The sequence below is a fragment of the Coptis chinensis genome, chromosome 2 (assembly GCF_015680905.1).
Source record: "Coptis chinensis isolate HL-2020 chromosome 2, ASM1568090v1, whole genome shotgun sequence".
Classification (NCBI taxonomy): Eukaryota; Viridiplantae; Streptophyta; class Magnoliopsida; order Ranunculales; family Ranunculaceae; genus Coptis; species Coptis chinensis.
This window is the reverse complement of record NC_141457.1, coordinates 97144233-97158885: the sequence shown is the minus strand read 5'-3', so window position 1 is coordinate 97158885 and position 14653 is coordinate 97144233. Positions and strand designations below refer to the sequence as shown.

General features: G+C 31.4%; 1 protein-coding gene across 1 annotated transcript; it reads right to left on the bottom strand.

The window, feature by feature from the left end:
- Window positions 1–5829: 5829 nt before the first annotated feature.
- LOC147519383 (uncharacterized) lies at window positions 5830–6753 on the bottom strand. Its single transcript, XM_086594126.1, has 2 exons — window positions 6249–6753; window positions 5830–6089 (listed from the first exon to the last, which is right to left on the bottom strand). The coding sequence occupies exons 1-2, from the start codon at window positions 6751–6753 to the stop codon at window positions 5830–5832; spliced, it is 765 nt and encodes a 254-aa protein (XP_086450252.1).
- Between the last annotated feature and the right edge of the window lie 7900 nt (window positions 6754–14653).

Here is a 14653-nt window from a genome sequence, read left to right as displayed (position 1 = left end):
TTGAGATACTAAAATTAAAACCAAACGTACGCACGACTCAATAACATATTGTTAACTATTTGATTTACTCATCTAAGGAAATGCAATAAGACATGGCATTGGTCTGCCTTCACCTAGATTGCGATGGTGGCCGTCATCTTATTTATTACTGCTCAATATCTGATTCCGTTGGGACGTCTCAGTTGAAAAGGAGGGATTGATCGATATAGTGACGAATACAAAGCAAGGTCAATTGGTCTCGGAGTTGTATCACATCAGTTGGAAGGTTGTCAACTTGAAATTCAATAATGGAATTTCCTGCCCACTAGGCGGAATCAGAACAAATTTCAGCAATTGAGTATCACCTCAATCCAACTAGGCTCCACAAACCAAATCGTATCATCAAGATTCCATATCTCCAATTGCTCTCGACCAAATAGTAAAATGTGGACAGAGTCACAGAGTGAACTTCAATTATTCATTTTTTTGCCCACAAAATAATATATAGGAAAAAAAACGTGTATGTCATATAGAATTAGTCTCTTATGCTAAGTCCAATGGTTTAATGTGACATCACACCATAACAGATAGCACAGTGCATAGAGTTAGCGGGATGGCGTAGTTAGGCCCAATGGTTTTTCAACTACCCGCTAGTATTATAGGCGTGTAGCCAAAGCCCATAAACAGAAAAACGAAATAAAAGTCAAAGGAAATTAATAGACCCCACAACTAGTGAAAAAACCCAAAACAAATTTGTAACCACCATTGCTATAGCTATAGGCGTGTGTCAAATGGTTTTTATATCCCCTCCCCATTTTGCCCCTTTCTCCCACCTATCCCTCAAAAAAGAGTATGGATAAATATGTATAAAATTAAATTGTTTTAAATTATTAATTTCAAAAAATTTAGAACCAAATTCTAGCCGCCACCATGAGAGACGTGCAACTCAATTTCTTCTACCCGCCATTTGGACTGGCGTGTAGAGCTTACGCCATTCCGCTATTTATCAACTTATATATAAGTAAATTTATGGCGATGGCGTTGACGGGTTGAAGTTTTAGGGCACCATTGGATTATAATTTCAATCATATTTGGTGGGATGGCGTACCATTGGACTTAGCCTTATAAAAGAAAAATGTGCCCTTTGATTTTTATTTTTTGTAGATAATAAATGCCCTTTGATTATTCACTCAACAAGGGTTATAGGGAAATGGACTTGTCGAGGGCTTTCTATTACGAATATTCACACAAATGATAACGCATCAAGCCTGAGTTGCTGAGAGCCTGAGATCATGCAAACCGTGTTGACTTTCGATTACAAGATATGTGTTATACCGATTACAAGGGAGTGACTCTCCAGGATAGATCAGGGGAAAAAGTATTTCTCATAACCAATTTTTTTTTTAATCACTCACAAAAACCAGGTAGATAAAATGTCAAGTATACTTCTGACGCAAAATAATAAACAACCTAGCCCAAACAAAATGCCCCGGTTTATATAGTATGAATAGTGATTGTTCGTAGTTCATAAATATGAGCTATGAATAATCACTGTATGATACGAACAATGATTGTTCATATATATATTTTTTTTGGAGGGACTCCAAATGGGTAACGGTGTGCTGCCTAAGAGGCATGGATGATGGAGAATTTTTATTGATTTGAATTGATTGGTCAATTCCTAAGGACTATTTTGTGAAGTTCTCTGAAATTGAACAAGCAATAACTGATATCTTGTAATACTTTTTTGGAATTGCAGGTAGATTTTGTTCTTTGCGTGCTCTGACTACACTTAATCAAATCAATCATTGTATGTTGTCCACTTATGGATCTGAAGCAATTTGTTATTTTTTATTATTTAGAAAATAGGATCGGGGGTTGAACTGGATTTGATATGTATCATTCCGATACTAGCTAGTCATATTTTCTGTGTGTTTGCTATTCTTGAGAATAGTATGTTGGTAACCAACATGTTAGTTATTCACTTGTGCTTATTGACTTGTATTCTACTTATTTAGTTGTGCTTTTGGTGGTGGTGTTCATAAAATTAATCTATAATTTATAGACATCAAAATTAAGTATGTCGTAGTATGTAGTACTATTTATGTCTTGATGTGGTGGTCAAACACTATATATTAACTCTGTTTTTTTGTTTCGAAGTAATTGTAAACTTACCAAATGGTTGCGTGACAATATTTTGATGCATTGAGTGAGAAGGTGTTACAAAAGATTGGTTTGGGAATTGATAAGGTGTTGCAAAAGGTTGGTTTGAGAATTGATACACAAGGTAATGTCCATAAATCCAATTCAACAACCGACTTTATAACTTAGTTATCATTAAAAATGATTACAAGTTTGGCTTTTTTCGTGAACGACTACCACGATTTTCGGTTGACTATTCTTCAGTTTCCGACCAATTCTTCAAAATCATCAACCAATTTGTATGACTACCGAGTCGGGTTCTTCTCCTACCCGAATAGAATAGAACATGTTGAGCAAAATCTTCTTCATGTAAAACCTAGTCGATTTAGATTAGGAAAATTGTACGAATTTTATGAAACCGTGTGTTATGGGCTCGAATCCTTAGTCATCTGTCTCTCTTATTTGACTTATTTTCTATTTTATTGCATTTCATATATTACAGGACCTATATTTGTATTTAGCCCAATAAAAAATAATTCTATCATCGATGTATCCGCAATTCAATATGGATAGATATATACTACATATATGCATCTCTTACTCTCATTTTTCTCTATAATTTTTTATTATTTGAACGGTCAATTTCTCTATCTTTTTTTCTTTTCTTTTTTTCGTCTTATCCCTAAGGCTAATAAGATTTAAACTTTCCCTATAGATCGAGAGTTTCCTAATAGGAAATGCTTCATTTTTATAGATTTTACATTTAAAATTTTTACGATCTAATTCAAGCACAAAATGTGATGCTTTAGTTAAACCTTTCAATGTACAAAATATTTTAACTACGTATTTGGTAGCAACTCCTTACACCGCATGTGAACACCCCAACTAGTACATCACAATTAATCTATATAGGTACAAACTATAGCAAACACTTACATTAGTAAGAACTTATAAGTTATAAGTACAAAATATTCAAATTCTTTTATCTCCTCCAGTCCCCTTAATATTAAACTTGATAGTTTAATTCGAAAACTTTTAGCCATCTCAACAATTAAGAGTCTCTGTGTGTATTTGTCATACTCAATTTATCTTCTTATTTATTGTCTTCTTATATATTTTGAATAAATTACGGTCTTTTTCCAAGTTACAGTTGGTCGATCTCATCCCTAGCGGTATTCTGGCCACCTGTCAATATTTCAAAATAGATATTTATTTGGACCAAGTGTGTTCTACGCTCTAATGCGCGTATCATCAGTCTATCCCATATGTCTCATTCCCCAAGCCCCTTTGAAGTCTAAGATAAAGCCCCATTTTTAGTCAAGGTTTTTGTGATGTTATGTTAAATGGTTTCTATGTTAATTAAGATGGAACCTAGACACGTACAAAACATAGTTTCTAGACTTTTTTCATGATTTTTTGACAAACACACAATTTCTCTAATTGAGTCCCATTTTGTGTTTTCTTAACTGGCAATGAGGTTACTTGGCCACAACAATAATGATCTTCTTTTCTTTAATTCCAACATGAAAGATCAAAATATATTCACAGTAGGTGGATGGATCAGAGATGTCTTGGTGCCAAGTCTTGCTTAATTCAATGCAATGATCATTCTTTTACAACTTTGAATTTAATGAGTGTGTTTCATTTCAAGTCCCATTATGCACATTTATTTTGGTGGTGTCAATGCCTACAATTTTATGACGACATTCTCTCACTCAGATTTTATGCTTTTACCTATAGCTAAATTGTTAATACCATTGGGGGTAAGATAATGCGTATGTGACATGTTTGTATACATGTGGTTTATGCTACAAATAGATAGTCTTAGAATAATAATATGAAGTCCATTTATATTGTTGAGAATGAAAATCAAGGCATATTTAACATTGTTATTTCCATGATCACCGTGTTATGCTAGTTTTCGGTCAATTTGTATTCTTTTATATTGTGCTTTCATGGATTCATTGCCATATTATCTATTCTCTCATAAACTTCCAATTATTTTTAAGAATTTTATGAGAGCTTCAGATTTACGTATTTTTAAGGAAATAATTGCTAGTTAAACATAATTATTTTTGCATAACTTATGGGGTAAAAATAATTGCTAGTTAAACATAATTATTTTTTGGCGGAATTTGTGGGGTAATTTATTTCCTATTTTTTGAGAAAATAATAGCTAGTTAAAAATAATTATATTTTAGGAAATAATTGTACATACTAATTTGAATTGCACTTAAGTTGGGAGAGTTGTACTAAAATAGTGCGTCTTGTTAAATGGCTTAGAGCATCTCTAGGTGGTGGTAGCATACTCTTCATATTTGAAGAAATTTTTTGAAGAAATTGGTCGCAAATTTCGATCAACTCTAGGTGGTCGCAAAATTTAAGCATAAAAATTCATTAGTAGGGGCCACCATACACGCATTAGTAATTAGCTAGCACGCCCGATTATGTCGTAGCGCCACTAATGGCGCGTGCTATCAAATACAAAGTCTGGAATTTCAAGAAATTGCTTCATTCTCATCCAACACTCCAAAACTATCTCCACAACTATGACTTCTTCTTCATCATTACAAAAAACTAGCCAACATACCGACGTTGCCGAATCAACTCAACAGTCTTGTTATTTTGATACACTTGATCAAGAGAGGTGCCAAATTTGCACCTCAAAAAAATACTTTGTGTTGTCATGCAAGTATATGAACAAAAGGTGTCCTAAAGCACCACATTGTCAAGGTTATATGCTCATACATAGAAGTTGTAACGAAGATGGCGAAGAAGTAAGATTTTTGAAATACATGTATGATATATGTCCTGGTATGGAATATATATATATATATGGAGACAGTTTGTTGATATGCACGTGTTGTGCGCGAGGATGATCATTGGTATAAGTATTGCCCCTATACACAGGTATCATGCCCAAACGGTTGTGATGATGTTAGAGAGCTGAAAAAATTTGTGAACTTTGAAGAAAAAGGTCTTGATCTATTGAAGTGTTTAGTGTGTGGAAAATGTGAGTAGTTAGGTGCTGTAATAGAAAAGGTTAAAAGTGGTTAGAGTGTTGTAATATGAGTGACTAATGTTAATTATTTTATTTTCTATGACTATGTAATTTTTTTTTAATATGAATAAAATTTAATTTTATATAAATATATATTAGGTTAAATTAATATATATATATATATATATATATATATATATATATATATATATTAAACAATGTAATTTTTAATAAACTTACAATGTTGTAATTTTTATTTTTATTTTTATGGAGAGTGTTGTAATTTTTATTTTTCACCATCAATAAACAATGTTAATCAATTTCAATTTTATTAATATAAAAATAAAAATAATAAAATTGAAATTGATTAACATTGTTTATTGATGATGAAAAATAAAAATGCGTCTACGAAATTAAATTACAACAATCAATGTCGGTCACCCCTAATGCTCCATAGATGCTCGACAAGGTCGCTTTTAAGTCTATCATGCATAGTCTTTGATTGAACTCGCAAAGTCCTCTCAATGTAGTGTTCCATAGTAGGTGGGATCTGTGGTTGCCCTTCTAGATAAAAAATGTACCTCCTCATTTCATAATTTTTATTCTTAATTCCAATTATCATATTGTGCAATATGAAACATGTTCTCATAACAGTACCCATTGTCTCCACATGCCATAATTTGCAAGGTTTTGCCAAAATCCCAAATTTAGCTTGCAAAACCAAAAGCTCTTTCAATATCTTTTCTTGCAGCTTTTTGCATCGTTGCGAACCACTTCGTCTTTAGAGCATTAGGGTTTGAAATTGTTTGTATAAACGCCGCATAGTCAGGATAGATACCATCAGCTAAATAATAACCCATATTATAGCTATGCTGATTTACATCAAAATAAACAGGTGGAGAAGTACCATTGATCACGTGCTCAAATACTGGCGAGTTGTCCAACACGTTGATGTCATTGTGTGACCCTGGCATCCCAAAGAAAGAATGTCATATCCACAAGTCTTTGGTTGCAACAGCTTCGAGAATAACAGATGGTTTTCCATAATGACCACTGTAAGCACCTTGCCATCCAGTTGGACAATTATGTCATTCCCAATGCATACAATCAATGTTTCTCAACATACCCGACCATTCACGTATAGCAGAATGTGCAAGCAAGCGTTCTGTATCTGCAATATTTGGCCTTCGCAAATAGACTAAACCGTACAATTTGATAATTGCATCACAGAAATGCCTCAACGCCTGGTTTCCAGTTTGCTCGGAAATGTATAATTGATCGTCAAGTTGATCAGCCACCGTACCATAACCAAGAATACGCAAAGCTGCAGCCACCTTAATCAGAGGATCTATACCAGGTTTACCAGCATTGTTAAATTTAGGCTGAAAGTACTTAAAATGAGTTTGAATATCGTTAAAGATGTGAAGAAATAAATATTTTTTCATACAAAAGCGCCGTTTGAAATCCCTTTTCGGAAAGACAGGACGATCGACAAAGTAGTTGGCATTCAAGATTTCCAAAGTCAGAGCATAGTTTATATGTTTCACTTTTCGACCCTTCTTTGAACCACCATGTGGTGCCTTCGGAGCATGTACTTGTGCTTGTGCAAGTACAACCAAATGGTGCTTCATAAGGGGAATGACGTTAACAAATTCTTCATCAAGACTATCTACCGAGTCTTCCACTGGAGAAGATGAAGAAGAAGAAGACGATGAAGATGAAGATGAAGATTGAAGGGGAAACATCTCATACACTTCATGATCCATTTTTTGGCAATGTGTGTGTGTTGTTTGTTAAGGATTGATGTGAAATGGTTAAGTTGTTTGATAAAAATATTTGAGTTGAGTGTATGTAAAATGAAGAAGGAGATGAGTATAGATATAGGAGGTAGAAATTCGCCGGTTTTTTTCCTATTGGAGCACGCACCATTGGCACTGGCTCGCGACAGTAGTAGTAGCGCGCAGTAGTAGTGGTCAAAGTCAAAAGAAAGTCGGGCAACATTTGCAATGGCACGCGACATTACTATTGTCGCTCCGCATCCGCATCCGCATCCAAATTGCCAAATTTGCAAACAAGAATGCGAACAAACAGGTGATGCGACCGTGAATGAGACCACCTAAAGATGAAATTCCGAGAAATTCTAAACTTTTTCTTCAAATATGAAGAAAAAGGCATGTTATACTACCACCTAGATATGCTCTTATGTTGATCTTTAATTCCAACATTGAAGAAAAATCTATACGTACATAATTTGTAGGGGTAATAAGATCATATTTTCTATTTTTTTAGGAAATAATTGATATATTTTTTATACGTGCGGAATTTGTGTGGTAATTTCTTTCCTATTTTTGGGGAAATAATTGGCTAGTTAAACATAATTATGTTTGTGGAATTTGTGGGGACTAATTTGAATTCCACTTAAGTTGGGAGAGTTGTACTAAAATAAAAAAAACCATGTGGTAGAGCTATATTAATTGTAAGTATGCACTATTTTGAAAAGTGGAAATTGAATCAAACTCTTTAAAGAGTCCACGTGACATGGTAGAAAGCATTGTAGAAAGCCACGTAGGAGAGAGAAAAAGTTATCTATCATATTATAATGCTACCTAGGAGAGAGAAAAATCTCTCTTAGAGGTCTTTGCTTTAGTATATAGATAGTAGATGTTTCTGTCTCGGTGGCAATTCCATAAATAGGGTCTATCACAGGGGCATTTATGTTAAACGTTTTTGTCTCCCTGTGCTCCATTAACAATTTTTTGACTATCCCCACCCAATTCACTGACTTCTAACGCACCAAATTAAAGTCGTTGGTCCCATTTAAATTGGTTTTGTAAGAAAAAAGAAACGTGTAATGGCACGTGCACAGTGACTAGTATATAATTGATACTTTAAATTAATATATGATCAGTAAGAATACGTATTAGAGTTAAACAATGATTGTTCATACATATTTGAGGTATGAATATTCACTGTTTATACATCAACACTATTTATACTTCAACATGAACTATGATCAATCAATATTCGTATGAATAATTGTTCATGCTTCAAATAGGTATGAACAATCACCTCAACATGAACTATGAATAATCATTGTTCATATTTATTTGGGGTATGAACAATTATTGTTCATATCTCAACATAAGCTATGAACAATCATTGTTTATATATATATTGTATGAGGTATATTCACCTATTTGGGTATAAACAATCACTAAATTTATCTGTTTTATAAATATAATATATAAGGGTATTTTAAAAAAAGAGTACAAATTTCTATGTTTTATATCTATAATAACACGGAGGGGTAAACACGTGTATTTAAAAAAAATAAAAAATGTCAGGCTAACTTATTTTGTCCTTGAGGGTTACTAAAATTGAAATATTGGATTCGTGGGTTAATTAATGCTATAATTTGTCTTTGTGAGTTACTAAAAAACAACCGGTCTCCTTTAGAGTTGACTAGATTTTAGACCCGGACATACGCCCGGGATCTATTAAATATTTTGTGGGCTGAAAATGCTTTACAAAATGTCTCACACACATTTTCGAATCAGAATATATTTTTATTGAAAATAAACTGAAATACATTAATGACCAACGATTATAGTGCATAAGTACTTGGAAACTAATTAAGAGATCAAATTGAGATAGCCTCATCACTTTGTGGTTTAGGATATTAATCCGTAATTTTCAAATAGAATTATCTTAAACTCGATCTATCTTGTATAATAGTTTTATTATATTTATGGTCATTTAGCGGCAAATTTTGAATCGAGAATATATTTTTATTAAAAATAAAACCGAAATATCGTTAATGAGCAGCGATTATGATGTATAAGTATATGGAAACTAAGGGATCAAATTGAGATAGCCTTTTCACTTTGTGGTTTAGGATATTAATCCATAATTTTCAAATAGAATTATATTAAACTCGATCTAGCTTGTATAATAGTTTTCTTAGATTTATGGTGATTTAGCGGCAAATTTTTGAATCAGAATATATTTTTATTGAAAATAAACCGAAATACATTAATGAACAGCAATTATGGTGCATAAGTACTTGGAAACTAAGGGATCAAATTGAGATAGTCTATTCACTTTGTGGTTTAGAATATTAATCTGTAATTTTCAAATAAAATTATTTTAAACTCGATCTAGCTTGTATAATAGTTTTATTAGATTTATGGTGATTTAGCGGTAAATCATTACCGTTAAACTTACGTACTAATGTGTACAAATCACTAAAACAGATTGATTGTTTCCATATCCTCAAATAATACACTACTCCCACTTGAAAAGATTTATCATATGAACGTGTCCTACTGAGCGGGTGCCGTTATATTAAATTATTCTAAAAATATTAGCAACTATGCATAGTTATGAGATATGAAAATTATATTAATTACTCATTTAAATTTCTTGCACCACTCTCTATAAAAAGGAAGCACCAAATCTTGATAAAACTAATCGATTTTTTTTTTTATTATTGTTAGGTTTAATAATTGAAGTTTTGTGAGAATGCCCAATCTTGGCCGAAGATAATATTGAAGATACTTGAATAGCAAGGTATTCCCAATCACAATAAAAAGAATTATAATAAACAATACTTAAAATGCAAAATTATATTTGTCGAGACATTTATTTCCCCTACATAAAATACAAATATGTTTTAGGGTTATTAGTTCAATGCATTTGCACCAAGTTTATGATTTTCCATTAATTATTCTTTGAGGTTAGTTTAATATAGTATGTTGCATCCCGTTTCTAATTTCTCATTAATTATTCTTTGAAGTTAGTACAATGCAGTTGCATCAAGTTTTCGATTTTCCGTTAATTATTATTTGAGGTTAGTACAGTGCAATTACATCCACTTTATGATTTCCCGTTAGTTATTCATTAAAGTTAATTCAGTACGTACAGTTGCATCCAGTTTTTAATGTTTCGTTAATTAGTCTTTGAGATTAGTTCATTGCATTTGCATCCAGGTTCCAATCTCCCGTTAATTACTCTTTGAGATTAGTTCAATATATTTGCATCCAGTTCTCTGATTTCCCATTAATTGTTTTTCTAGGTTAGTTCGATAGTTTACAATTTCTATACAGTTTCCATACATGTAAGAGTCTATTTTTATAAACTCATTTTCGTTTTGGGTTCATAATTACTTGTAATTACTCATATGAGAAGGCTAAAAAAGTGGATATTTATGCCTTGAGGTCAGTGCGATGCAGTTACATCCGACTTCCAATTTCTAGTTAACCATTTTTTTATGTTATTTCAATGCATTTGCATCCAATTTTTGATTTCCCGTTAGTTAATATCTGATTTTAGTTTAATGCAGTTGCATCCAGTTTTTAGTTTTCCGTTAATTATTCTTTGAAGTTAGTTCAATGCAGTTGCATATAATTTTAGATTTTATGTTAATTGTTATTTGAGGTTAGTTCAATGCATTTGCCTCAAGTTTCTGATTTCCGGTTAATTATTTTTTGAGGTTAGTTCAATGCAGTTACATCAAATTTATAATTTTCCGTTAATTATTAATTTAGGTTAATTCAGTGTAGTTTCATCCATTTTTTAATGTTTCATTAATTAGTCTTTGAGATTAGTTCATTGCATTTGGATCCAGTTTCCGATTTCCTGTTAATAACTCTTTAAGGTTAGTTCAATACATCTGCATCTAGTTTCTGATTATTTATGCTTTGAGGTTAGTTCGATATAATTATATCAAGTTTTTTATTTTCCGTTAACTATTCTTTGAGGAGGTTATTTCAATGCATTTTGCATTTAGTTTCCAATTTCCCACCAATTATTTTATGAGGTTAGTTCAATGCGGTTGTTATTTCGGTTTTGATTTTATGTTAATTATTTTTTGAGTTAAGTTCAATGCATTAGCATTCAGGTTTCAGTTTCTCATTAATTATTATTTGAGGTTTGTTTGATGTATTTGCATACCATTTCGATTTTCCAATAAATATTTTTTCAAGGATTTGCATTCAATTTCTAATTATCCGTTAGTTACTCTCTCATTAGTTTAATGCAATTTGAATAAAGGTTATGATTTCCCATTAATTACTCCTTGAGCTCGGTTATGTATTTGAATCCAGTTTCCAATTTCCTTATAATTATCCAATGTGGTGTGTAATACCAACTTCTACTAATCCATCGTAGTGTCATTGAAAACATGACATAAAAAAGTAAATTATACTTAATTTACTATGTGGGATCATCGAAGATTATCTAGTTTCCGATTTAGATTAATTATTCTTTAAATTATGCATGACTCACTATGTGAAATCTTCAAAGATTATCTACTTAACGGGTGTTGTTATATTAATTATTCTAAAAATATTTGTAAATATGCATAACTATTATATATTAATATTATATTGATCACTCAACCAAATTTCTTATAACGTGAAAACCTCACTCTCCATTAAAAAATAACTCACCTTTGATAAAATTCTTCAACTTCATTTTTTTGTTTAATAATAGAAGTTTGATTGAATTTTTGTGAGATTGCCTAATAAGGCGAAGTTCATATATATTGAAGCTATTTGAATAGCAAAGAGTTCCCAATCATACGAAAAGAGATAAGATAAACATCATTTTAAATGCAAAACTATACTTATCGAGACATTCCCACAACATATAACCCAACTATGTTTTGATGTTAGTTTAATGGATTTGCATCTAGTTTCTGATTTTTCGTTATTTATATTTTGAGGTTAGTTCAATACAGTTGCATCCAATTTCCAATTCCCATTATTTATTTTTTGAGATCAGTTTAATGCAGTTGCATCCAGTTTCTGATTGATTGTTAATTATTCTTTTCGATTAGTTCAATACATTTGCATCAAATTCCCAATTTTCTATTAATTGTTTTTTGAGGTCAGTTCAATGCATTTGCATCCAGGTTTACGATTTCACATTAATTATTACGTGAGATTAGTTTGATGTATTTGCATCAAGTTTTCGATTTCTCTTGTTTATTATTTGATAAAGTTGCATTTGCATCTAGTTTCCGATTTCCCGTTAATTATTGTTTGAGGTTAGTTCAATGAGTTTGCATCTAGTTTCCGATTTCCCGTTAATTATTTTTTGAGGTTTTGCATCCAATTATATTTTTGAGATTAGTTCAATCACGGTTGCATCCGGTTTTCGATTTTCCCTTAATTATTTGTTAAGATTAGTTCCACGATTTGTATTATGTTCCCAATTTATAATTAATTTTTCTTTGAGGTTAGTTCAATCTGATTTAAATCTAGTTTTCGATTTCCCGTTAATTTAATCTTTGAGGGTTAGCTCAATGCATTTACATCCAGTTCGATTTTCGACAATTATTTTTTTAATGTTAGTTTGATGTATTTGTATCCAAGTTTTGATTTTCATTAATTATTCTTTGAGATTAGTTTAATGCGGTTGTATCCATATTCGATTTTCTATTAATTACTTTTTAAGATTAGTTTAATGCTTGCATTTGCATCCAGTTTCCGATTTCCCGTTAAATATTATTTGAGGTTAGTTCGATGCATTTGCATCCAGTTTTCCGTTCCCATTAATTGTTTTTTGTCGTTAATTTCATTCAATATTATATATATTTTAAAATATTTGTCATTATTGCTTTGCCGTTATTTTTTTTTTCATTTTCTATTATATATTTTGTATAATTATTTTTAACTATATTTTGAAGCCATGTTAAGGATATATTCAAATAAATTAGGTGTTTTATCATATATACTAAAATTGTATGATTTGTAATAGGAAATTAGTTTATACAAATCACCTATTTTTTAGTAATTTTTTTATTTGATCAAATATAAATTAGTTTTTACTAATCACCTATTTTTTTTTTTAATTTTTTTTTATTTTGATCAAATATATAAGAATTGGATCACTAAAAGTGTTTGATTCATATTTCTACAAATCACCTATTTTTTTTAGTAATTTTTTTTATTTGATCAAATATATAAGAATTGGAAATACACTCAAACTCTCCAAATATAAGAATTAGAAATACACTCAAACTCTTGAAGATCTTTCATATTAGAGTGCCACATAAGATAGAAAAAAAAGCTAACTCTCATATTAGAGTGCCACATAGGAGAGAGAAAATCCTCCTTTAAAGGTCTCTGCTTTAGTATATAGATAATAGATATGGCCCGAAAATCGGTGTCCTTGTGAGTTGCTAAAAAAACTGGTGTCCTTTAGACTATTTTCTTGTAATAGAAATTGTATATTAGATTAAGAGTGCGTTTGTTTACCAGGAATTAAACTTGAAGAGTGGAATTAACTGAAATCATTGGTGGACCACCCACTTTTTGCCTGTTTGGGAGGCATGGCCTGTGTTGGGTCTGTTTGGAAGTTTTCCTATGAAATTGGAATTTAAAATATAATTTCAAGACTTATAATTTTAAGTAATTAAAATTCCTAAATATATAGAAAATCTCAAGTTTTTGCCCCTATAGAAACTTACAATTCTTTGATTTTGGGATTTGAGGTTTTTCATTCCAAAGTCTTTGAAAAGGTTGCCAAAACGAATGATTCTTAATTTTTCAAAAATATATTTTGAATTCCACTCTAAAATCCTAATTGTCAAACACACCACAACTCCTTTTATTAATCCAATGGAATTCTAGACTACGAGAATTAATTTTTTATTTCTAATCTAAATATGGAGAAAATAAAATAAAATGAAATGAAATAAACTAAAAGTTGGAGTTTGTTAGAGGATTATATAAGACAACCAAATACAAAAATTTAAGTAGGAATTGAATTCCGATGATTTATAAATATTTGCCAAACACACATTTTGTATGTTGGAATCGAATTCTATTCTAATAGATTCCATTCCAATAATTTCCAACTCCATTATATTCTTGATTAGTTTCTAGTTTTAGTTACCAAACACACTATGAGATCAGATCACAAAAACCGGAATTGGTAGGTACCCATTGGAACCCGAGATTCGGATAAGGGTCCACAATTTTAAAAATTAAACGGTTCGTGATTCCTACTTCACTATAGAGAGTTGAGACCGGACGAAAACCAGACTATTGACCACACCTAGTCCAATGTAGTAGGAGACTAATTTTCTTATACTTTTACACCCATCCATCCACTCATCAACTACACAAATAAACTACCTCACAATTAGCTCGTAATAGTTTTTTAGTAGAATATATATACAGAGTAGAATCTATGAAAGTATTTTGAACACCCACTAGTGAATGTTAGGACCCCACGACGTTAACAAAGATACTGGAATTGAGTCAACGACACAAAAGTCATCAACCCACACCCCCAACATCACGTTTATAAAATGTCTGCCAACAGTTCCCACACTCTTTTACAACCACCTATTTTTTTTTGCTTGGCCAAAAGACCTGTCATTCTCCCAACTCTTGGAAAGGCCAATTAATCTTACCTAAGTCAGTGGTAGACAATATACATTATTTAGAATTTGGCATATATATTAGACAAGGAATGCGACATAAAACTTTTTAAAAAGAATCAAGTGGCAATTACGTAAGT

What these genes read in the sequence shown, in the direction of transcription:
- LOC147519383 (XM_086594126.1), bottom strand. Translation starts at nt 6,753, where the DNA reads ATGAAGCACCATTTGGTTGTACTTGCACAAGCACAAGTACATGCTCCG. An exon ending in TGCTATACGTGAATGGTCGG is followed by an intron (nt 6,090 to 6,248) that starts GTATGTTGAGAA and finishes TTGGGATGCCAG; the next exon opens with GGTCACACAATGACATCAAC.